Here is a 22,499-nt window from a genome sequence, read left to right as displayed (position 1 = left end):
TACCCCCCCCGATCCATGTTTGCTCTGGCCACTTTGGGAGGGACATGTGGGAACCATGGCTCGAAAGGGACGGTCTTGGGCACTGTCACCCAGGGTTTTTCCTGGGGGGGGAGCCGTGGAGACCAGGGTCTGCGAGCAGCAGGTGCACACCCCTTGAACAGCCACCCTATGATGCTGAGCTACAGGTGGCACAGCCGTGTCTCCCAAGCTCATTTGGCATCCAGGGAAACTGAGGTACAGGGTGGTCACAGCCATTACGAGGGGCATCTGGGCTCAAAACCAGTATCCCGGGGTCGTCTGTAGGTGGTGAGGGAGGTAGGAAGTGCCCTGGCCTCAGTTCAGCCACATGGGGAGGGTATGTGCAGGGAGCAAATCCTCCCCCGCCCTCCACAACCCCACCCAACCATCTACTGCCCTGTGGGGAGTCCTCAGCCGGGACTGAGACCTGCTGCTGCTGGGGCTGTGGGCGTGGGAGGGCACAGTGGCTGAGGCACCGAGCTCTCTACCTGGAGAGAGAAATCCATGGTGAGCACCCTTCCATGAGAGAAAGCCAGGGAATTAGCTGGAATCTCTATCTAGAGAGAGGGAGGTAGGCAAGCAGGGGAGTGGTGTTGGCTGGGCCTCTTAGATGAGGTCACCATTGAGCTGTATCCACCCAAACAGCTGGAAGGAGCTGCCAGGCCAGGTTCCCGGGGGACCAGCATTCATTCAAGGCCGCATGAACAGCCCATGCAGAGTCCCCGGAGACCGCGCTGGGCTCTGCAAGCTGGACGGGGCTTTGTGCTCTTTGTCCCTAGGTCAGTGTCTGGGCCTCTCCAGGAAGAAGATAAGATACTGGGTTGCCAGAGTCTGGCCTCATCTACCTCAGAGGTGGTGCTTGGTTGCCAGGACGGGACGTAGAGCTCGGGATCCCCAGCAGCAGGGCCCACCCTTGTCCCATCCCTGCCTGGTGAGGAGCTCAGCAGGGGAGGGAAGTGACAGAAGAATCCCCGGGCAGAGGCATCTGTCAGGGGTGGGGAGGGATGGCCTGGGGATGAGCTCCTCGGGCGAGAAGAGGCCTGCCGTCAGGTGGAACAGGGAAGGGGACCCTTAGCAGCCCCTTGTCAGGTCTCAGTTGCCAGCACCAGGAGCCACCTTTCATTTCTGCCCCGCCCCCCACCCGTTGGTGGCCTTCCAGCTGGTCCCGCCAAGATGAAACTCTACACATCTGGGACTGGGCTGGTGGGCGGGGGCGCCTCTCCCATTACTGATGGCTGCCATGGTGACCAGATAGTGCTGGGTGGGAGGGCGGGGGTGGGGGACTTGGAACATCCAGGGCTGCACCACAGGCCCATACAGGGCTCTGGGGACACATATAGTTTTCTGAGCATCCCTGAGTCCTCCTCTGCCTGCTGGGCAAGCTGCAGCATTAATCATGTCTCTGGCCTCCAGCTGGGCCTTAATACTTGACCAGACCAGGCAGGCCTCATACCTCCCACATGCTGGGCCTGTCTCTTCCTGGTCTGATGGGTGGGACGGACCCCTGCCCACACAGAGTGCATGGTCAGGAATAATGAGTAGGAGGTACAGTGAGCAGACTAACAAAAAGATTGATGGGAAAGTCAAGGGTGCACCGAGCAGGTGGCATTTGTAGGTGAAGTCTGAAGGAAGTCACGATCCCTGCTGGCGCCTGGGGGAATAACATACTAGGCAGCGGGAATAACCAGTTGCAAAGGCCCTCAGGCTGGACTGTAGGGTGGGGGGAGGGCTCCTAGAGGCACAGTGAGGTGGCCAGTGTAGCAAATGGGAGCAAGATGGAAAGGAGAGCATGAGGGTAGGTTGAGTCCCAGCGAGAAGCTGGCTTTTTACTCTGCATGATGGAAGCCATGGAAGGCTGTGAGCAGAGGGAGGACAGCAAGCAGGCTCCTTCTGGTATCTGTGTGGGATAAGCAGGAAGCCAGGATACCGGGCAGGAGCCACTAGGGGGGTTCAGGGCCACAGGAGGCTGTGCATGTACAGAGAGTTGACTGAATTCGTAAACATTCAGGGCCAACTGAATGTGTTGCTCAACCGGACGAAGGTTAAGGAGGAGAGACGTGCGCCTCCTCAGTCCTCTCTATTTTCACCCATACACCTGAAGGTCAGGTCAGGCCTCCCACAGGGCCCACACTGTCGCACTCTACATCTTAAAGGCTTTGGGAAGAGGTCCAACGTGGGAGGGAAAGCAGAACACAAGAATGTGGGAACCCTGGAGGGTTGTCAGTGTCAGGAAGGTGATATCCCCAACAGGTGACCTCGATCATGGCCACTGGGGGCTTCAGGCACAGGGCCTGATCAATGGACAGTAGAGTATCACCAGGGGTGTTCCCGATGGAACCAGTAGTCTTGATCCAGCGTCTGAGTCCCAGCACATGAGTGCCCACTCCCTCTGCCTCCCCTGCAGGCCTGTGTTAAACCTGCTGGAGGGGAGGCCTGCCAGGTACTCAGGGTCATGGATAGCAGCAGGTGGCTCTGAGGCCAGGAATGGTGAAATCCGAGGGAGGGACGAGACAGGGCCGGAGAAGCATGCTGGGGGGCCCTGGAAGGAGAATTATCGAAGGGCGGGTGCTCACCGTGCCCCACATCGCGGACACTGAATGGTGGGGTGGGGGGGCCCAGGGTGGGCACGGGGCACTACGGAGCGGGTACCGGGTCCAGGACCGGCGGGCGCCGGGCAGACTCCGTCCCCCGCTGCTCCGCGCCTCGCTTTCCTCCACTGGAAAATGGGCAGGAGCGCGGGCCCGTCTCCAGGACGCATCGCGTCAACGCCGGGTCTTATACGCCCTTGGTCGCCGCCGCCGCCGCCGCCTCTGGGAGACAGAGCACCCTTGCGCCCTCAGGGTCTCGGACGCCGAGACAAGCCCCAAGTCCCCGCGGCCCGCGCCCCCTTCGGGGCGGAGCTTGCGCCGGCCCCGCCCCCCCAGCCCCAGCGCTCCGGCCGGCGCGCCCCCGGCCCAGCTGCGGCGCGTGACGCGAGGCGCGCGGCTCCGGCGGCCACCGCGGGCGGGCGCAAGCGGCGGCGGCGGCCGACGAGCGGGCGACATGGCGGCAGCCGGGACGGCGGCGGGGACGGCGGGACCCGAGCCCATGCCGAGCTACGCGCAGCTGGTGCAGCGCGGCTGGGGCAGCGCGCTGGCGGCGGCGCGGGGCTGCGCGGACTGCGGCTGGGGGCTGGCGCGCCGCGGCCTGGCCGAGCACGCGCACCTGGCGCCGCCCGAGCTGCTGCTGCTGGCGCTCGGCGCGCTCGGCTGGACGGCGCTGCGCTCGGCGGCCACCGCGCGCCTCTTTCGGGTCAGTGCCACCGAGGGCCGGGACGTGGGGCCGCGGGCTGGGGGGGGCCGGGCTGTTATCGGGGGTCCGGGCCACGGACCCCGGGCCCTCGCGTGCCCCTTTCTGCCTCTACGGGCCGGGTCGCTGGAACGTGGGGCGCCTGCGGCTGGAGGAGCTGGTCCCTTTAGGGCTGAGAGGGGTGGGGGTGGGGTGGATGCGGGGGTGTGGCCGAGCTGTAGGAACGCCGGGCCGTGGGGACCCCCACACGGATGGGGTGTTCGGGATGTAGGGGAACCAGGGCGGACTTAGACCCGTCAGTGCCGGACAAGGCGGCCCCGGGCGGTGGGAGAGCCCGGGCCGCCGCGCGCCCTTTTGGGAGGGCCGAACCCGGGATGGAGGAGCGGAGGACGCGGGCGAGGTGGGCTGAGGGCACTGGAGCCGCCTGCGCCTTGCGCCTCGGGGCCATGCGGAGCGCGCTCGGAACCGGAGAGGGGCCCGAGGTCCTTGGGGCGGCGGAGCCGACTCCTCCGCTGCTACCGGGAAGAGGCCGGTCGCTGCCTCGCGCATGTCTGGAGTCAGCGCCACCCTCCGACGTGGGGAGGCAAAGGCCTGGGCTCCCCGACCACGCCGGTGGTCGCAGTCTTGGGAGGTGGCACGGCCTGGGTCTCCAGGGCTGGACTGGGCTGCCTCCGAGGGGCTGCGTCCGAATTGCCCAGTTTCTAGCGAGTCTGAGGAGGCTACCGCTCCAGTTGGAGAGTGACCCTGTGGGTGACATTGGCGCCTGGCCTCCCTCCCATCCTTAGGGAGGGGTCGCTGCTAGGAGAGCTGCTGGGAAGGCATTTGGGCCCCTAGCTTGGCTGCGACTCCCCCATGGACCGACTGGGGACACCCCGCCCCAATCTGGCTGGAGGTGGCAGGGGGTGCGGGGACAGAGTGCTCGGCGCCAACAAAGGGGCCTTTCTCTACTGGCTGGGAAGAGGCTGGCTCTTGTTAAGTCAAGGATAGGGTGTTGTTTGGCCGCCACTGTCCCCACCACCGTCCCCGTATCACCCACATGGGGAAGAGACCCCAGCCACCACCCTGCTCCAGGGAGGGGAAAGCAGGCACATGTGCCCCTCCACAGGTCAGCCTTGGTCCATATCTGGCTTTGTTGCTCCCCCTATACTTTCCCAATTTCCAGCTGGGAAGTGGGAGATCCAGGAAGTTGAGGGTCAGAGCCCAGGCGGGGCATGTGGTTGGTCTGGGACAACCAGAGTGGAGCCACCTCCCTCCCGGAGGAGCAGGCTTGGCAATGAGGGGGGGCTGGTGGCAAGATCGCAAACACCCTCCCTTTTGGAACCCCCGGAGCTACCGTCAGTCCAGGTGGGACGAGAACAATTCCAGGCTCGCCCTTCCCAAGAAATGGGTGGAGGGGCTGCCCTCTCCTCCAAAGCTCATCTTCTTGGCAGCCGCCTGGTTGCCAGGGGTTACCGAAACTGGCTCCAGCTGTCTCCATGGCAACTGTTGGCGCTCTGGGCCCCCTCAAGCCTCTCCTGGAGGGAGGGGGGCGGGCTTGACCCAGCAGCCCTGGAGCCCCGCCCCCAGGGAGCTTGAGGCCCAGGCTCCCGGACTCCAGGGGATCTGTGCCCCCCTCCTCAATTTCTCCATGCCTCACCACTGCATGACCCCTCTTCCTTCGAGTCCTCCCTGGTGTCCCCTTAGGTCCCTGTGGCTCAGCTCGTGTCTTACCATCTCACTGAACATTCTTTCCTTGCCCTCTCCCCTTTCCCTCTCTGCCCCGTTCCCCCCTCCGTCCCTCCACGTTTTCATGCTCTCCCCCAGCTACCCACCCCATCTTCCCCAACCCACTTCTCTCTACCCCCACATTCTGCCTCCGAGGTACCTCCCATAGGGATCACTTGGGCCTCCGGCCCCATCTCCCTTCTGCCAGATGCCCCCATGCTCACCTCCAGGCTCTCTTCACAGGTTTATCTCCACAGTCCCCTTCATATCTTCTCTTTAACCCCCCTCCCTCCTCCCTGTTATATCCCCAGCGCCCTCTGTGACCCCCAACTCCCCTGGGCTGACCTCATTGGTCTCCCTTGTCTTACACTCACATGTCCCCCTCCTTGCCATCAGGGCTTTCCCTCAGGTCTTCCCTCACCCGCCTCCCCACCCTGCACCGGACAGCTGGGCACTAAGTTTAGCCCTTGGCTGGCACACGTGGGCTCTGGTTACGCTCTAGGCGACTGTGGGTACTGGGCCCGGCCCTCCCCAACACCACCCAGCCTGGAGGGCCCCTGAGCCTGGGTTTCCTGGCCCTGGGCCCCTAGCGCTGATGGCCACCCACCTTCTCACCCGTAGCCCCTGGCCAAGCGGTGTCGCCTCCAGCCTAGAGATGCCGCCAAGATGCCTGAGAGCGCCTGGAAGTTTCTCTTCTACCTGGGTGCCTGGAGCTACAGCGCCTACCTGCTCTTCGGCACCGACTACCCCTTCTTTCACGACCCACCCTCTGTGTTCTACGGTAGGGGCCTTGCCAGATGGAGCAGGGTCGGGGAGGGTTCTGCTCTGCACATGGAGAGGGGTACGTGGGGGAGCCAGACACTCATCACACGTCTCATGCTGGATATCTTCCCCAAGACAAGGCCCCAAGGTAGCCCCAAGACAAGGGTGATCAAGGGGCTTTGGAGACAGGAAAATGACCTCTTTAGACACTGGTCCTATTAGGGCTCAGGGAGGCACAATGAATGAGGTGAGCCCTTGTGTGGGCCCAGGTGGGCATTCCAGGTGTCTGGAACAGCATGTGCAAAGGCCCTGGGGCATGCGTGGGCTTGGTGCACGAGGACAAGAGGAACATAGGAGGAGTTTGAGTTTTCTCCCAAATGAGATGGGTTTGTGAATCATAAAAAGCTTCTGGCTACCATGTGGAGGCAGGAGAGTCTTGGACAAGGAAGAAAGTGGCCCAGCGGGCCTTACGTGGCTTATGTGGCTTTGACCAGCTTGGCAGAGAGACAACGATGGTGTGAAATGGCTGCAGCCGTTGATTGGGTCAGATATAAGGGTTGTCAAGGCCTGAGCTTGGTGGCACAGGCAGGAAGGTGACGGCAGTGCCCTTTATTGTCAACAGGCAGCCTGTTACAGAAAACCCTGTGACGGGGATGTCAGGATTTCTCTATTCCTGTGCTGACCACCCGGGCTGTGTACCAGGGACACACATGGACATGTTTCCTGCCGTGTGACACAAACAGTTTCCGAAGGCTCCTGGTGGCACCAAGCCCCACGCTCCCATCAGAGGGCTGGGCACAGAGCTGCTGTGTTTCGGTGTCCTGGTGACAAGCCTGTCTTGGTGGGACCATGTCACCCACGTGGCCATTCTTATGAATCCCTAGAGGGCAGGTTTTAGCCGTCATTCAATTTTTCCTTTATGTGAAAGAACCACAATGGAACTGTCTCAGTTTCAGGCCTGGAGCTTTTTCTGGCTTTTTCTTACAAATTATGCTGTGATCACATGCTTGCAGGTTAGCTGCTTATTCGCATGTGCGTTTAGCGGGCGCCTACTGTGTACCCGGCACTGTGCTGACACGGCTGTGAGCACAAAAGCTCCCAGCCTTGATGTCTTGTGGTGCCAGTGAAATGCGAAATCTATGAACAGCCTGATGAGAAAACTTGGGGGAAAGGGGGGCGGGGAGGGAGAATTTTCTACAGGGGTGAGGATGGCCTCCCCAAAAGTGACTTTTGAATGGGGACCTGGAGGTGCCTAGAGCAGATCAGAACTGCACTGGCCACTGCGGGATGGGCACACTCCTGGCAGATCAGAGCAGCGAGGAGCCCCCCAAGACAGGGGGTACTTCCTGGAGGGAGCAGAGGGGGGTTTTGACAGGCCCAGATGAGCAGGGGAATGAGGGCAGGAGCCAGGGCACAGAGGGGCTCTGCCCAGAATGAGAGAGAAGTGGCTGGTTTGAGAAATGGTTTGAAGGTGAGCAAGGAGAGTGGGGAAGACTCCAGGGGCTGGGATCTGGAGCGGAGGTTGGTGTGTATGTGTGTGTGGGGGGGAGGCGGGGGGGGGGTCAGGGAGAGCAGGAGCTGGGTTTGGGACACCCAGGAGCTGCTCCCAGAGGCCAGAGAGGGGGAATGTGGCAGGGGTGACACCAGAGCAGCAGGTGGATGTGAACGTGGAGAGCAGGCTGGCAGTCCGTGAGCGGAGCCCGGCCCCCGAGGGCGCGGAGGTGCAGACAGAGTCTGGATGATGAATCGTATTTGTGCCCCCCCCCCCCACCACCCTGCCTCAGACCTAGAGCTTGAAGCTGGAGGGGGACGCTCACCCATGGTAAAAGTCCTGCCAGCGTGATAGGTGGAAAACTCGGTGTCCTGTTTCCACAGTGAGCTCTGTGCATTGAGGCGCCCCCACGTTCCTTCCTTCTTTTTTTTTTTTTTTCATGTTTATTTATTTATTTTGAGAGAGAGGGAGAGCATGAGTGGGGGAGGGGCAGAAAGCGAGACGGAGAGAGAATCCCAAGCAGGCTCCACGCTGTCGAGCACAGAGCCCGGCACGGGGCTCGATCTCACGAACCTTGAGATCATGACCCTGAGCCGAAATCAAGAGTCAGATGCTTAACTGACTGAGCCATCCAGACGCCCCGACATCCCTTCCTTCTAAAGAGGGACAGAAGCACCCGGCGGCTGTGTGTGTTGGGGGGCCTCCACTGCCTGCAGCATTCCCACGTGGCCGAGGACAGAACTCGGAGGGAGGGCCCTGCCACAAGTGTGGGTTTTGCTGTCAAGCTCTGGGGAGCCCCCAGACCTGGCAAAGTGGTGGGAGGAGATCTAATCCACCGATGGGGGAGGGGTGGCTGCATTTTTTGTTATTAGGTAAAATATACGTGACATAAAATTAACTAAAATTCGCCCGTCACAAGTAATGCATGAGTCCACTTATACAGGGTCCTGGAGTAGCCAGATTCACAAAGACAGGAAGTGGACCGGTGGGTGCCAGGGCTGGGGGAGGGGACGGGGAGCGGGTGTTCAGTGGGGACAGTTTCAGTTTTCCAAGATGAAAAGAGTTCTGGGGATTGGCTGGAGTCTTATAACATGAAAGGAGTTCACACATAACAGTGTGAACATATGAATGCTACTGAACTTAAAAATGGCTCAGATGGCAATGCTTATGTTGCATGTGTTTTATCATAGTTCAAACAAATTCACCATTTGGGGGCGCCTAGGTCGCTCAGTCGGTTAAGCTTCCGACTTCGGCTCCTGTCATGATCTCGTGGGTTTGTGGGTTTGAGCCCTACATCGGGACCTCTGCTGTCAGCACAGAGCCTGCTTCGGATCCTCTGTCCCCCTCTCTCTGCCCCTCCCCTGCTTGCGTGTGCGCTCTCTCTCTCTCAAAAATAAATAAACATTAAAAAAACAATACAATTTAAAAATTCACCATTTTAAAGTGAACAGTTCAGAGGCATTTAGTGCATTCCCAAACTTGTGCCACCATCACCTCTGTCTAGTTCCAGAACATTTCCATCACACCAGAAAGAGACCCTGTCCCCATGAGCAGCACTCCCTCCCCGGCCCCTGGCACCCCCGAATCTGCTTTCTGTCTCTACGGAGTCTCCTGTTCTGGACGTTTCATACACATGGGATTGTGTGTCACGTGACCTCTTGTGTCTGGCTTCTTTCACTCAGCCTCTTGTTTTTGACGTTCATCCACACGGTCGTGTGTGCCAGCGCATCGCTCCTTTCTAGAAACGGCTGAGTGATGTTCCGTCGTGTGGCCAGACCACGTTTTGCTCACCCCCTCACTAGTTGACGGGCACTCTGGGTTGCTTCCACCTTTTGGGGATTGTGAACAGTGCCGCTGTGGATGCGCGTGTACACGGAGCCCTGGTTTTCGTTCCCTTGAGCACATACCAGGCGTGGACTCGCTGGGTGACGGAGCTTGTGTGTTCACGGCTGTTGAAGCCGCTATGGGGAGTGGAGAGTCGGGAACAGGCTCTGGAAGGTCAGGGGGAGCTGGGGCGGAGCCGGGCGGGAGGCAGCGGTGCCCGGCCCAGGGTCAGGGTGGCGAGGGCAGAGGAAGTGAGCAGAGGTATGGATGGAAGGGGGCCCTGGATGGGGGTCCAAGTGGATCCCGGGTGCATAAGAGGTCAAGGCACAGACGAAGAATTGTCACTGAGGCGAGGGCACTGAGTATTTTTAGGGGACCGCCAGGCTTCCGGGGAACATGAGGGTCTGGTTCCAGGTCTGTGAGGCTGGGGGACAGGAGGCCCCGGATGGAGCCCAAGGAGGCCGTTTTAGGGAGTGGCCAGAGAACAAGACACAGTCCAGAGAAGTCCAGGTCAACGCAGACAGAGCCCTCTTGGGGAGGAAGTAGAGGTGATGGGGAGAGCTGAGGGGTCAGTGTCACCGGGAGGGTGTGAAGCCTGCATATGGGTGGGCACAGGTGCCAGGAGGAATGGGGGTGGCTGCAGGAGCCGGTGAAGGGGAGTCACAACCCACCTGGTGGGACAGTCCGTACTCATGGCATTGGCAGGTCCGATTTCTGCCTCAGCCGTCCCGCCCAGCATGGAGAGGCAGGGGGCAGCCTCCATCCGGCTGGGATTGGAGAGCCCAGGCCAGGGGCATCGGGGCTGGCTCAGGAGAGCCCGATGAGTAAGAGAAGACAGGAAGGGGGGCCAAGCCAGAGTTGGAAATCCTGCAAGGGACAGATTTCAGGGGTAGGAGCACCTTTTTCTATAAATCTAGAGCTGTTCCGAAAAATAACAGCTATTCGTAAAAAATAACGGGTAGAGAAGGAGAACAGAAAACCGGCGACCAGGACACCTGCAGAAATGGGTGGCATGCCCTGGCTTGTGGAGGACGCACCCCAGCTTGAGGCGTCCTGGAGGCCCTGTAGGTCCCTGCCAACACAGTCCTGCTATCCCCAGACTGGACGTCGGGCATGGCGGTACCACGGGACATCGCAGCCGCCTACCTGCTGCAGGGAAGCTTTTACGGCCATTCCATCTATGCCACGCTGTACATGGACGCCTGGCGCAAGGACTCAGTGGTCATGCTCGTCCACCATGTGGTCACCCTGGTCCTCATCGTCTCCTCCTATGCCTTCCGGTGAGTCCGGGAGCAGGCAGGAGGGCACAGGGCACAGCATGAGCACAGAGAGGAGGCTGGCATGGGGCACAGGCTACTGACTGTAGGGGAAGGGGGCCACGGTGAGTATCCGCGGGGGGAGGGGTGGTTATGAAGAGAGATTCCAGAGGGACGGGGTATATCAAGTGCAGAGAACCCCCCACTCTGCTCATCCCCCCACCCATCCCCCTCCAACCCCACGGCAGCCTTGGCCGGGTCACGTAGCAAGTGTTTCCTGGCCGCCTGCCACGCACGGGTGTGCGTGGTGCAGCTATGAACACGAGAGACCGACCCTGGCATTCCAGAGCCACTGCAGCCAGCACATGTGGCCCTTGAGTGCTTCAGATGTAGCCTATCCGTACTTCAACACGCATAGGTGTAAAATCCCACGCAATTTCAAAGGCAAAGGAGAGTGAATATACGTGGCCAATGCTTTTGCTGTACCAACCGCATGTTAAGATGACAATATTTTGGATGTACTGAGTTCATTAGCATATAGCATTAAAATTAGTTTTTATCTCTTCTTCTTTACTGGTATGTGTGGTTTTTTGTTTTTTGTTTTTTGTTTTTTAATGTGACTGCTAGAGAATCTAAAATTACAGACGGTTCACGTCCTCTTCCTATTGGACTAGCTGATCTAGCTACACTCTCCAGTACGGGAGCTGCTGGCCACTCGGGCCTATTTCAACTTTAATTACACGGAAGTAAAGTCGTATATTCTGTTCAGCCACACCAGCCACATTTCCGCTGCTCGGTGGTCACATGTGGCTGATGGCTCTCGTATTAGACAAGGCAGGTTTAGAACATGCCTCTCATTTTAGAAAATTCTATCAGCACTGCTGTAGAGTAGAATCCGATGACAAAACCCAAGCAAACAAATGAGAAAAGAACTCGAGAGTTTGTTTAAAAGTAATACCTGTGAAGAAAAATCAAGCCCGGAGATCAGGGCCGCAGGGGTGGTGAGGTACAGATGGGTGGCTGGGTGACAGGTGAGCCAAGACTGAAGGGAGGTGAAAGAAGGCTCCACGAACACTGGGGAGGTACACGTTAGGGGATGGTGACAGCATGTGCAAAGGGCCTGCGGCACATGAGCTGTCAAGAGGGCACAGTGAAAGAGCCCAAGCCACACCAGGCTGAATTCAGGCCCAGTGGCCCAAGCAGCTGTAAGGTGGAATGCTGAGGAGGGATAGTGGGACTGCCTTCAGGCTCCTTCAGAGCCTAGTGCCGACTTGGCCTTTCCTGGGCAAGTCTGCAGCTTGCAGCAGTGTTCAGGTTAAACAAACAAAAAACCTAGGCGTGTTAGCATGGCAGTGATGTTTAAGGTGAGGGAAAAACTTGTAGGGGATCTGGATACAAAATGGCCCAGGCCACTGAGGGTCAGGGGTCCCAGAGATGAGACGGGACAGACAACTTCCAGGGAGGCTCCTAGGACACCTGGGGACAGTGAGACAGGGAGGGTGCAGATGGGGCTGCGGAGGGGCAGGTACAGCTTGGGTGCTGCCACTGACCTGGCCAGTGGCAGGAATGGGCAAGTCACGTGGGCCAGGGAGGACAGCTTCGAAGGGGCCTACAGGAAGCTTGGGGTGCAGCCTTGCTGCAGGGCAAGGGTCCCCAGTGTAACCCGCTCCCTCCTGTCCCACTTCCTCCCCCCAGGTACCACAATGTGGGCATCCTCGTGCTCTTCCTGCATGACATTAGCGACGTGCAGCTGGAATTTACCAAGCTCAATGTCTACTTCAAGTCTCGCGGAGGCTCCCACCACAGGCTCCATGCGCTGGCCTCCGACCTGGGCTGCCTCAGCTTCTGCCTCAGCTGGTGAGTTGGGGGGCAGGGAAGGAGGCGGAGCTGGCGGGAAGGGGCGGGGCCAGGCAGGGGAGGAGGTGGGGCTGGCGAGGAGGGGCGGGGCACTCAGGGGAGGAGGTGGGGCTTGTGGTAAGGGGTGAGGCCAAGCGGGGAAGGAGGTGGGGCTGGTGAGGTGGGCAGGGCCTCCCGGATGGGAGAGCCACGGGATTGGGGGGGGGGGGGGGGGGGGGGGGGGGGGGACGGATTGGGCCGGAAAGGACAGAGCGGGAATGGAGACGGATGGGCAGGGGTGGGCAAGGAGACAGGGGTGGGTAGGGATGTGCAGGGACAGGTAGACGAGTCCAGATGGGACAGCACAGGGGCCGAGTGGGGCAACCCTCCCCCTCTCCCAGACAGCTTCCCCCACCCACCCCTCCCCGCTGCAGGTTCTGGTTCCGCCTCTACTGGTTCCCGCTCAAGGTTCTGTACGCCACGTGTCACTGCAGCCTGCGCTCAGTGCCTGACATCCCCTTCTACTTCTTCTTCAATGCGCTCCTTCTGTTGCTCACCCTCATGAACCTCTACTGGTTCCTGGTGAGTCGGAGCCCCCAGCTCCTTGCCCACCGGCTGTTCCTCAGTTGGTAGTCCTGTCCTGGCCCCCCGGCCCCAAGCAGTGGTCCAGGCACAGGCCGTTCTCGGGCACACCCGGGGCGGGGCTTATTCGGCAGCAGGAACGGCGCGTGCGCTGGGCTGGTGGCCCCGGAGCGCGCGGCCTCTAGGAGGGCAGCAGGATCAGGGCAGAAGTGGCTTTTTCTCACCGGTGCCTCCCCCTCCCACAGTACATCGTGGCCTTTGCTGCCAAGGTGCTGACGGGCCAGGTACGCGAACTGAAGGACGTCCGGGAGTACGACGCGGCAGAGGCCCAGAGCCCCAAGGCCAGCAAAGCTGAGTGAGTGTGGAGGGGCCGCCGCCCCGGTTCATTCCTTTAGCCACGTCTGTCCCGCCCCGCGCTCTGTGGGCCGGCCCCGGAGACAAGGCAGCGGATGATGTCGCCACGCCACGGACGCTGCATCCAAAAGAGCCTGCATCCAAAAGAGACTGTAATAAAGGCATGGATGATGTAGCAACAGAGTTAGATGCTGTAAGGACAGACAGGAAGTGCGTAGACAGGTGTGGGGGTGGGGGCAGACTGGCGAAAGGCAAGAATCGGGGTAGGAGCCGTGAGGCCAAGCTGAGGAGCTGGTCCAGTGGATGAGCAACCATTAGCCAGGCCAGAGAGTGACCTCTAAGCAGGTGGCAGTGGAGGTGGGGATGCGGGGGTGCCATGGTGGCCCAGAGAGCCCCCTCTCTGTCCACGTTGACTCTTCCCGGCCTTGAGGTCCAGCAGGGCAGCCCAGTGGTCAGCCAAGCAGGAGGTAAGGCTGGGGGCTCAGGCCCTAGGAGTCCTAGGGAAGGAGGAAAAAGGGGGGTCCTCATCAAGCATCATGGAGGTAGGCCCCCAGGACTCACCAGCCCCAGGTTGTAAGCCAGATGGTATATTCAAAGCCCCTAGCCTGGAGGGGCCCCAGGAGTGAATGGAGGCAGGTTTGGGTGGCCAGCAGAGTCTAGGGTGCACGGCGCCCCGGAGACAACACGAGGAGCGTTTGAGCAGCAGCGAGGTCGGAGGCTCCCGACGACTCACAAGGCACTGAGCCAGTGGCCCCTGTGACTTGGCTGCTGGAGGCCTCATCAGTGAACGACCTGGGAAAGGTGGTTTCAGGGAAGCAGTGGGCTCAGAGCTCGATGAGATAGGTCAGAACGGGCAGTGAGGAGGGTGAGAGAAGCAGAGATTTAAAACATCTCCTTGGAGTTCAGAGGCAGGGGAGCAGAGAAATGGAGGATTAGCAGAGCGGAGAGCTGAATCAGAGGAGGGCTCTGTGGCTGGTTCACATGAATAAAAGCACTTTGCACCCTCAAAGCAGGAGACTACAAGTGGGGACTGCTAAGGCCAAAAAGCTGGCACCCAGGGCAGAGAGGGACCAGACAGGTGAGCAGGGGTCACAGACATGAGAGGCTGGGCAGCAGGTGTGGTCTCCCCAGCTGGATTGTGTGTGGGCCTGTTGGCCAAGGTGACTGATCATCACGAGGCCGTCACTGTCATCGGGGCATGTGGGCACAGGGGCCATAGTGGGAGGAGGAGAGTGATCAGATCCCAACTGTGCTGTTTTAGGCGAAACAAATAAAAAGAAACAAAGACAATCCAAGACTTCAGGGCTGTGTGCACTGCCAGAGGGGGATTAAGAGTCTAGTTTGGGGGATGTTAGATCGTCCGATGTCCAGGGAACGTGAATTGGCCATTCCACAAAGACTTCAGTGAGGTCTCGCCGAAGAGTCTGACCAACCCTCAGAGGCTTCCAGAAAAAGCAACGGCTAAAGAGAACTCCAGGGGTGGGAGAGGGGAGCACCTGCTTGGCCAAAACTAAAAACCCGAAAGATCTTCCTGCTGTAAACTAGTGAACTCCTGGTGGAGATGTCCTTGCAATGCAGAGCCCAAGGCAAAGAGCAGGCCAGACCACCCAGCCCTGCTCAGTGCTGCCCCCTCCTCTGTCTGCCCTGCGAATGCCCAGCCAGAATGTGCGTTGAGGAGCTGGCACCTGGCCAGCATTTCCAGTAGGATGAAAGTACAAACTCCGTGCACAAATGGCAGGGCATACCAGGGAACACGCTGCCACGATCGACCCCATGGGCATCACGAGCAGAAGAACCAAGTTCCCCAAGGTTGGCTAGAGTTAGCTCAGTTGGGTATAAAATGGAATGGGATAAACAGCAAGGAGCATGTGGAACGTGCTACAGAAAAGTGGTCAGGACGCCTCCAAACCATCAGGTCATGGAAAACAAGGAGGCTGAGGAACTGTCCCAGATCAGAGGAGACTAAGAAGACACGGTGACTGAATGCAGTGTGGGATCATGGACCAGAAAAAGGACATCCGTGGAAAAACTTGCAAAATCCAAATAAGGCCTACACTTAGTTCACAGCACTGTCCCAGCCTTGGTTTCCTAGTGTGACAAATACACTGTGGAGGTGTAAGACGGTAACATTCAGGGAGGCTGGGTGAGGGCTACACCCGAGCCCCCTGTACTGTCTTTGCAACATCTCTGCCAATCTACAGTTATCCGAAAATAAAAATCTTACTAAGAAAAACAAAAGGCGTGAAAAACCATCACAAATGACGTTGGATGTCATTTTACGTTGCCGGGGCCCTCGTAACAAAGTACCACACGTTGGGGGAGCTTTAAAACAACCGAAATTTATCCCTCACGGTTCTGGAGACCAGAAGTCTAAAATTGCCAGCAGGGCCGTGCTCCCTCTGACGTCTCTAGCAGAGGATCCTTCCGTGTCTCTTCCAGCTTCTGGGGACTCCAGGTGTTTCTCTGCATCGCCCCAATCTCCATTTTTCTGTCTTCGCATGACCTTCTCCTCTCTGGCTCTCCTCTCTTGTAAGGACACTCGTCCTTGGATTTAGGGCCCACCCTAAAGCCGGGATGAGGTCATCCCAGATCCCTTCACTTACATCTGCAGAGACCTTCTTTTCCAAATAAAGTCACATTCACAGGTGCCAGAGATTAGGATGTGGACGTACCTTTTTGGGGACCACTCCTCGCCCTGCTGTGCGTGTTAAGACTCGTACAATTAGATACAGCTGAAGAGAGAATCGCTAACTGAAAAGCTGTGAACAAGTGGCCCAGAAGACAGCGAAAACAGTTGGAAAAAATGACAGCTAGAATTCTAAGAATCCCCTGGGCTAGCTGAGTCCTCACAGGAGAACAGAGAGAGACCGTATGAGAAGATGTAACGTGGAGCATTTTCCAGATGTAAAGATGTAAACCGTAAAGAGGACGAATAAAAAGACATCCAGGCCTCAAACACACCACGGTGAAAAATGCAAAACAGCCACAGAAAAGATGGCCGGTGAACCGTAACACTAACAGCAGCGAGGGACGCTGGACGACCGTGGAGGAAACTAGCATGTCAAACGCTGAAGCAACTGGGAATTTCACACGAATTTTTTTTTTTTTTTGAGAGAGCGCGAGTGCATGCTCACGAGTGGGGGAGGGGCAGAAGGAGAGGGAGAATCTCAAGCAGGCTCCGCCCTGTCAGCGCAGAGCCCAACGTGGGGCTCGATCCCACGAACCCTGAGATGAGAACCTGGACCGACATCAAGAGTCGGGCGCTTAACTGACTGAGCCACCCAGGTGCCCCCTTCATACACAGTTTTGACAGCATTTGCTCGAGGACGCCTGGCTGGCTCAGCCAGTGGAGCACAAGACTCTTGACCTCAGGGTCATGAGTTTGAGCCCCTCTTTGAATATAGAGTTTACTTTTAAAAATGAATAAAATCTTGGGGCGCCTGGGTGGCTCGGTCGGTTGAGCGTCCGACTTCGGCTCAGGTCATGATCTCACGGTCCGTGAGTTTGAGCGCCGCGTCGGGCTCTGTGCTGACAGCTCAGAGCCTGGAGCCTGTTTCAGATTCTGTGTCTCCCTCTCTCTGACCCTCCCCTGTGTTCATGCTCTGTCTCTCTCTGTCTCAAAAATAAATAAACGTTCAAAAAAAAAAATTAAAAAAAAATGAATAAAATCTTTAAATAAAAACAATTACTCCAGAGACAGGACACCCACAAGAACGAAACCTATGAAAATGTACCATGCATAGATCTCGATGGGTATATTTCAGAAAACAGAAACACTATCCCAAGAGGCAGATCAGCAGATGAAATGATACATACCTGGGTGGAAAATTTTAAATGCCTAATTTGATATTTAAAGAGAGTGAGGGGCGCCTGGGTGGCTCAGTCGGTTGAGCGACCGACTTCGGCTCAGGTCATGATCTCACGGTTTGTGAGTTCGGGCCCCGCGTCGGGCTCTGTGCTGACAGCTTGGAGCCTGGAGCCTGCTTCCAAGTCTGTGTCTCCTTTGCTCTCTGCCCCTCCCCCACTCATGCTGTGTCTCTGTCTCAGAAATAAATAAACGTAAAAAAAAAAAAAATTTTTTTTTAAAAAGTGAGACCTGATGTAGTAAATATCAAAATGGGGTTGGGGCCTTTGCACTTGGCAGGAGGGTGGGGTTTACCGTTAGCAGATAGTAAATACTTCTGTTAATGCTATTGGGGCATAGAGGGCAGCCCGGAAACAAAACAAAACAAAACAAAACAAAACAGGTACAACAAAATAAATGCAAAAAAGAAGGTTAGTGAAAGCAGGATAAGTAATGCAAAAGAAGAGGGTAGAATCCCAAATATCACGCATCCAAATACGCATACGCATGAAATAATCATAATGGTTGCAAGACTTTTTTTTTCTTTCAATATCCACCTCTATACTGGTTAAAAGACTTCAAGTCCAGAGTACGTGAAAGTTGCGAGTAAAAGGATGGGACAAGAAATTCAGGTGGCATTCTTGATCTGGAACGTTCCACAGTGTACAACCCAGAATCTCCACTTGAGGGGACTGAGGGAAGTGGTCTGGGCTCACAAGCCGCCCAGAAGCAGGGTGAACAGATGTCCTTTTGAAGCACAGGGCATTTCTCACAACTGACCAAACCCATTCCCCGGGGGAAATCTCAAGCACTCAGAACCAGGATCGTGCAGGCTGCACGGACAAAAATGCAGTGAGGTTTGAGAACAGCAAGGAATGACGACGGGGACCACTTTTAATTCGGGAGCTGCAAAAACAAAACGTGCCAGCGAGGTAGCACCACCCCCGTCCTCACTGTGCTCGGCCTCATTCTCTCTCTCTTCTCACCCCTTCCCCCTCCCAGAGCCCCTGGTCATCTGGCGGGGACTTACACAGCTCAAGTGCCCCTCACCCAGCCCCTCAGTCTGAAGCCCCCGTCATCGCCTCAGGCTCTGCCCGGATCACCAGCCATGGGGTGGGGGGGGGCCTCCTCACCCCACACTCGCTCTGCTGACCTGCCCCACGGTACCCACCACCATTTCCTTGCTGGCCTTCCCCCCCCTCCCAGGCCCCTTTCATTTCATTCACCCCAACTTCCAAGTTTCTCTCCCAGCTCACGGTGCTCCTCTGTGCACCAATCTCCGTCTCCAGGTCTGCTTGACATCCCTAGCATCTTTGAAAACATCCGGAACCGGCCCCCATTCCCACCCCAAACATCCTCTCCGGAATAGTTTTTCCATTGCGGTTGAAGGAAACTCAGGGTGAAGACCTGGCCAAGCCCTAGGGAGTTCCCTCACTCCCTCTCTTCCTTACCTCTGAGGAAACATCCAGAATCCACCCGAGACGCTGCCTGCCCTCATTCATCACCCTCCAGCTTCCACCCTTGTTCTGATTCTTTTTTCCCCATAGTGGTGCAATGAACCTGAAAAGCATAAATCTGACATCATGGAGAAGCCACACATCCCCCCCAAAATACTGACACTAGTTTTGAGGGGGAGGGGTGCTTGGAAGCTTGTACAGAAAAATAGACCAGCATCATTGGGAAAGTTCTGATAAAAAGGCACGTGTGAGGGTACCCATCCTTGAAGGTATTAAACATAATATATAGAAACCGAAACAGAGCTGAGTCCATAAATAGAATAGACTCTAGTCCTAAAGATCACTGGGAGGCAGGAGCTGTCAGAATACTTGGTAACCATCTGGAGAAGAGCAAACCTTCGTGGGATCTCGAATCAGCCCGAGGGCAAACTCCCCACAGATCAGATATCGCGGCCAAGCAGAGGCTGTGAAATGAAACCAGAGCCCGAAAGGGAGATTGTGTCGTCTAGCAGTTGAACTACGAGAACAGTCCAGAAGCTGGGAACCCCACCTCTGCTCTGCTCTGCTCTGCTCAGGGAGCCAGCAGGCAAAGCCAGAAGAGCAAGGGCAGATGGGAGGCCCACATAGGGCTCATCTATAAACTCACAGATCAAGGGCCCCTGCCCGTTGCAGAGAGAGAAAGAGAGAGAGCCAACCACGGGAAAGGGGGCAGAGGATGGGATGCGTGCTCCCAGGAAGGGAATCCAGTGGGTCTAGCCCAAGGGAAGAATGGATCGAAGTGACTGAGTTCGTGTCCAGTGTAGATCCTTACATGAAAGGGTCTCTGAGCTAGATTGCACTGCAAAGTGAGGGGATGGCGATACCCCTGTAGGCTAGTATCTGTGAGACACCAGCAAGACTTGTGTAAAGCACCACACAGAAGCAAGACGCCGAGGCCGAGTCGCAGCAGCGGCTCAGGCACACTGCGAGATTCTTTCTGATGTCTGGATCCTGAGAATATATTACCAGCTCAAGAAACTTGATACATTTGTATGTAAACGAGAAGGTGGAATCCACTTCTGCGGAGACAGACCATGTGCAAAGACAGGAAGGGCTCGCCTAAGTGGGAAAAGGAATAGGCAATACCATGACCATTAAGCCACAGTAAGATGTGGTTTCCGCACCAGCAGGCACTGGCAAAGGCACCAAGGAGCAGGGGCAGAAACCCTTGTTGAATCTGGTAAGATGGTCGTGGGCAGACCCCCAGTGCCCAGGTCCCCTCCCAGTCGGAACCCCAGAGACCTGCCACTGATACAGGCAGGGGAAATGGAATTTACAGAGAGCAGTGGGGCACACGGGAGCGATTTCGGCGTTGCGTTTTTGGAAAATTAAGGTGCAGAAGACGGAAGTCAGGCGGAGGGCTTTTACTTTCCAGCGGCCGGGCTGTGGATGGCTCAGGAGGGAGGAGAGAGGAGGGTTTACGCCACGCCCAGTGGGCGGAAGGCAAGGTCTTCTGGCCCTGTGGGAAGGGAAGAAGGACCCAGGTGAGCCCCCGCCGGGTAGGAAAAAGAGAAGTGGAGGGCAAGGCAGTCGGGACAGGGCAGTATGTGGGGCATGGGGCCCGGGGCTAACCGCGGCCCGGTTCTGGCCTCTAGGAAGCCGCTGAGGAATGGCCTGGTGAGAGACAAGCGCTTCTGAACTCCTCGACCGCCTTCGCATCCCCTAGGACCCAGCCCCGCCCGACCACGCGCCCCCCTCCAGGGACCGACCACGCCCCTCCCTCGGGACTCTGGCTCCGTCCAGCTCCGCCCCACCTGGGCCCTGGCCACTGCCCGTCACCTCCCCCTGGACCCCTGCCCGGCACCCCCGAGACCCCGCCCCCGGGGGTCTACCTTCGTCGGGCTTCAGAACCGCGGCCACGTCCCCCGGGACCCTGACCCCGCCCAGCCCCAGACCTCTGTCCTGGCCCCTCCAGGGACCTCGGCCCCGCCCCCCAGCCTGCAGGTCGGGGGAGTCCGGAGGCCCCTGAGCACTCGTCCGGCCGCCGCCAGCGAGGAAGATGCCATCGCCGTGCCGCCGTCCTGGCCGCCGCGTCCTTTTCCTCCTCCTGGCCCTGCTGCTGCCCTCGCCGCCCCCAGCCCGCGCCCCAGCGCCGCCGGGCCCCGCCGCCACCCTGCTCCAGGCTCTCGGGCTGCCTGACGCGCACCGGGGCGCACCCACGCCCCGGCCCGTACCCCCCGTCATGTGGCGCCTCTTCCGCCACCGGGACCCCCAGGAGGCCAGGGTGGGCCCGCGGCGGACGCCCCAGGGAACCACCCTGAGACCGTGCCACATGGAGGAACTGGGGGTCGCCGGAAACATCGTGCGCCACATCTCGGACCGCGGTAAGTGGGGCCTGCGTTGGGGGCGTGTGTCCGGGAGGCCGAGACTCCTCTGTGCGCCCTGCCACGAGCCTCCAGCGCCGCGTGGGGGAGGCCAGAGCACCTCCGAGTGTCCCCACTCGTCCCGTCCAGCCCACGAGCAATCTGGGCCTCCTCACTCGATCTGCTCTTCCCCCGTGGACACCTGCGGGCACCGGTTGGAGTTGTCCCAAGGCAGGCGCCCTTGCACCCGGCAAGGCCCCCAGCTTGCAGCCGAAGCCCTGCCCCCACCTCCCCCACCCCAGCCCCCACCCCCGCTGCTTCACACCATTTGATGCCTTTCCCGGAGATACCACCTCTCCAGCATCGCTTCCCCACGAGCCCCCAGGCATCCGTTCGTCTCTTCCCCTGCCTGGGGTTGGCGGGCAGGCTGCCCTGCGCTGGGCAGGACTTCTTCCTTGTAAACGATGCCCTGCCCCCACTCTATCGCCCCCCCCCCCCCCCGCGCCACTTCACACCATTTGACGCCTTTAGAAGGCAGTTTGGCGCCCCTCTTCCCCAGGCGCTCACCTTTCCCCCACCCGCAGAGACACCGCCCCCCCCCCCAGACCCCCTAAGGGCAGGCCGGGCAGGGCGCTGGGGTGCAGCGCGAGCCGAGCTCTCTCCCTGCCATCCCAGGTGCGCCCACCCGGCCCCCGGAGCCCGCCTGGGCTTCGGGGCAGTGCCCTGAGTGGACCGTCGTCTTCGATTTGTCAGCCGTGGAACCTGCCGAGCGCCCGAGCAGGGCCCGCCTGGAGATGCGCTTTGCGACGGCGGCCGCGGAGGAGCCGGCCGGCTGGGAGCTGAGCGTGACTCAGGCGGCCGAAGGCGCGGTCGCTGGGCCCGTGCTGCTCCGCCAGGTGGTGCCCACCCTGACGGTCCCGGTGCGCGCCGAGCTGCTGGGCGCCGCCTGGGCCCACAATGCCTCGGCGCCTCGCAGCCTCCGCCTGGCGCTGGCGCTGCGCCCCCGGGTCCCCGCCGCCTGCGCGCACCTGGCCGAGGCCTCGCTGCTGCTGGTGACGCTTGACCCGCGCCTGTGCCACCCACTGGCCCGGCCGCGGCGCGAAGCCGAGCCCTCAGTGGGCGGCAGCCCTGGAGGCGCGTGTCGCACGAGGCGGCTCTACGTGAGCTTCCGCGAGGTGGGCTGGCACCGATGGGTCATTGCGCCGCGCGGCTTCCTGGCCAACTACTGCCAGGGCCAGTGCTCGCTGCCCGCGGCGCTGTCCGGACCCGGGGGGACGCCCCCGCTCAACCACGCCGTGCTGCGCGCGCTCATGCACGCGGCCGCCCCCGGTGCCGCCGGTCTGCCCTGCTGCGTGCCTGCGCGTCTGTCGCCCATCTCTGTGCTCTTCTTTGACAACAGCGACAATGTGGTACTGCGGCACTACGAGGACATGGTGGTGGATGAGTGTGGCTGTCGCTGACGGAGCCAGGCAGGGGCCCAACAATAAACACTGCGTGGTCCGCTTCCCTGTCTCCGGTCTGGTCACCTGAGGGCGGGAAAGGAAGCAGCCACATCCATCACCGCCCACTGCCAGGGCTTGGGAGTGTCCCACAGTGATGCCACCTGCCCAGCCCTCCTAGAGCTGGGTTCCCAGAACCTCATCTCTAGGCGGCCTGACATCTAACGTGCCTAAGAGCCTGGGAACTGCCCACTGCACCGAGGTCACCCCCTAGTCCCTGCTGTGCACATCGGGCCATTCT

General features: G+C 59.0%; 2 protein-coding genes across 4 annotated transcripts; both read left to right on the top strand.

Annotated features, from left to right (window-relative positions):
- Positions 1–3,060: 3,060 nt before the first annotated feature.
- CERS1 (ceramide synthase 1) lies at positions 3,061–21,517 on the top strand. Of its 3 annotated transcripts, XR_006214739.1 has the most exons (9): positions 3,061–3,309; positions 5,632–5,791; positions 10,188–10,368; positions 12,040–12,201; positions 12,615–12,762; positions 13,008–13,117; positions 20,052–20,073; positions 20,394–20,780; positions 21,435–21,517. XR_006214739.1 is itself a non-coding variant. In XM_042978654.1 (8 exons), exons 1-8 carry the CDS (start codon positions 3,061–3,063, stop codon positions 20,715–20,717), a joined length of 1,356 nt encoding a protein of 451 aa, XP_042834588.1. In that variant the 3' UTR covers positions 20,718–20,850. The 3 variants fall into 3 exon arrangements, 2 of the variants coding, with proteins under 2 accessions (XP_042834588.1, XP_042834589.1); XM_042978654.1 differs by lacking the exon at positions 21,435–21,517 and having other exon boundaries at positions 20,394–20,850; XM_042978655.1 differs by lacking the exons at positions 20,052–20,073; positions 20,394–20,780; positions 21,435–21,517 and having other exon boundaries at positions 12,085–12,201; positions 13,008–13,373.
- GDF1 (growth differentiation factor 1) lies at positions 20,729–22,219 on the top strand. Its single transcript, XM_007088368.2, has 2 exons — positions 20,729–20,780; positions 21,435–22,219. Exons 1-2 carry the CDS (start codon positions 20,729–20,731, stop codon positions 22,217–22,219), a joined length of 837 nt encoding a protein of 278 aa, XP_007088430.2.
- The last annotated feature ends 280 nt before the right edge of the window (positions 22,220–22,499 follow it).

The sequence above is a fragment of the Panthera tigris genome, chromosome A2 (genome assembly GCF_018350195.1).
Source record: "Panthera tigris isolate Pti1 chromosome A2, P.tigris_Pti1_mat1.1, whole genome shotgun sequence".
Classification (NCBI taxonomy): domain Eukaryota; kingdom Metazoa; phylum Chordata; class Mammalia; order Carnivora; family Felidae; genus Panthera; species Panthera tigris.
The sequence above is the reverse complement of the archived record's forward strand: the minus strand, read 5'-3'. Positions and strand labels throughout refer to the sequence as shown.

Excerpts from the sequence above, each read along its gene's own strand:
- CERS1 (XM_042978654.1), top strand. The coding sequence starts at position 3,061 with ATGGCGGCAGCCGGGACGGCGGCGGGGACGGCGGGACCCGAGCCCATG. Across the intron at positions 5,792-10,187 it reads CCCACCCTCTGTGTTCTACG|ACTGGACGTCGGGCATGGCG; the intron begins GTAGGGGCCTTG and ends TGCTATCCCCAG. Across the intron at positions 20,074-20,393 it reads AGCCGCTGAGGAATGGCCTG|CCTGCAGGTCGGGGGAGTCC; the intron begins GTGAGAGACAAG and ends CCCGCCCCCCAG.
- GDF1 (XM_007088368.2), top strand. The coding sequence starts at position 20,729 with ATGGAGGAACTGGGGGTCGCCGGAAACATCGTGCGCCACATCTCGGAC. Across the intron at positions 20,781-21,434 it reads GCGCCACATCTCGGACCGCG|GTGCGCCCACCCGGCCCCCG; the intron begins GTAAGTGGGGCC and ends CTGCCATCCCAG.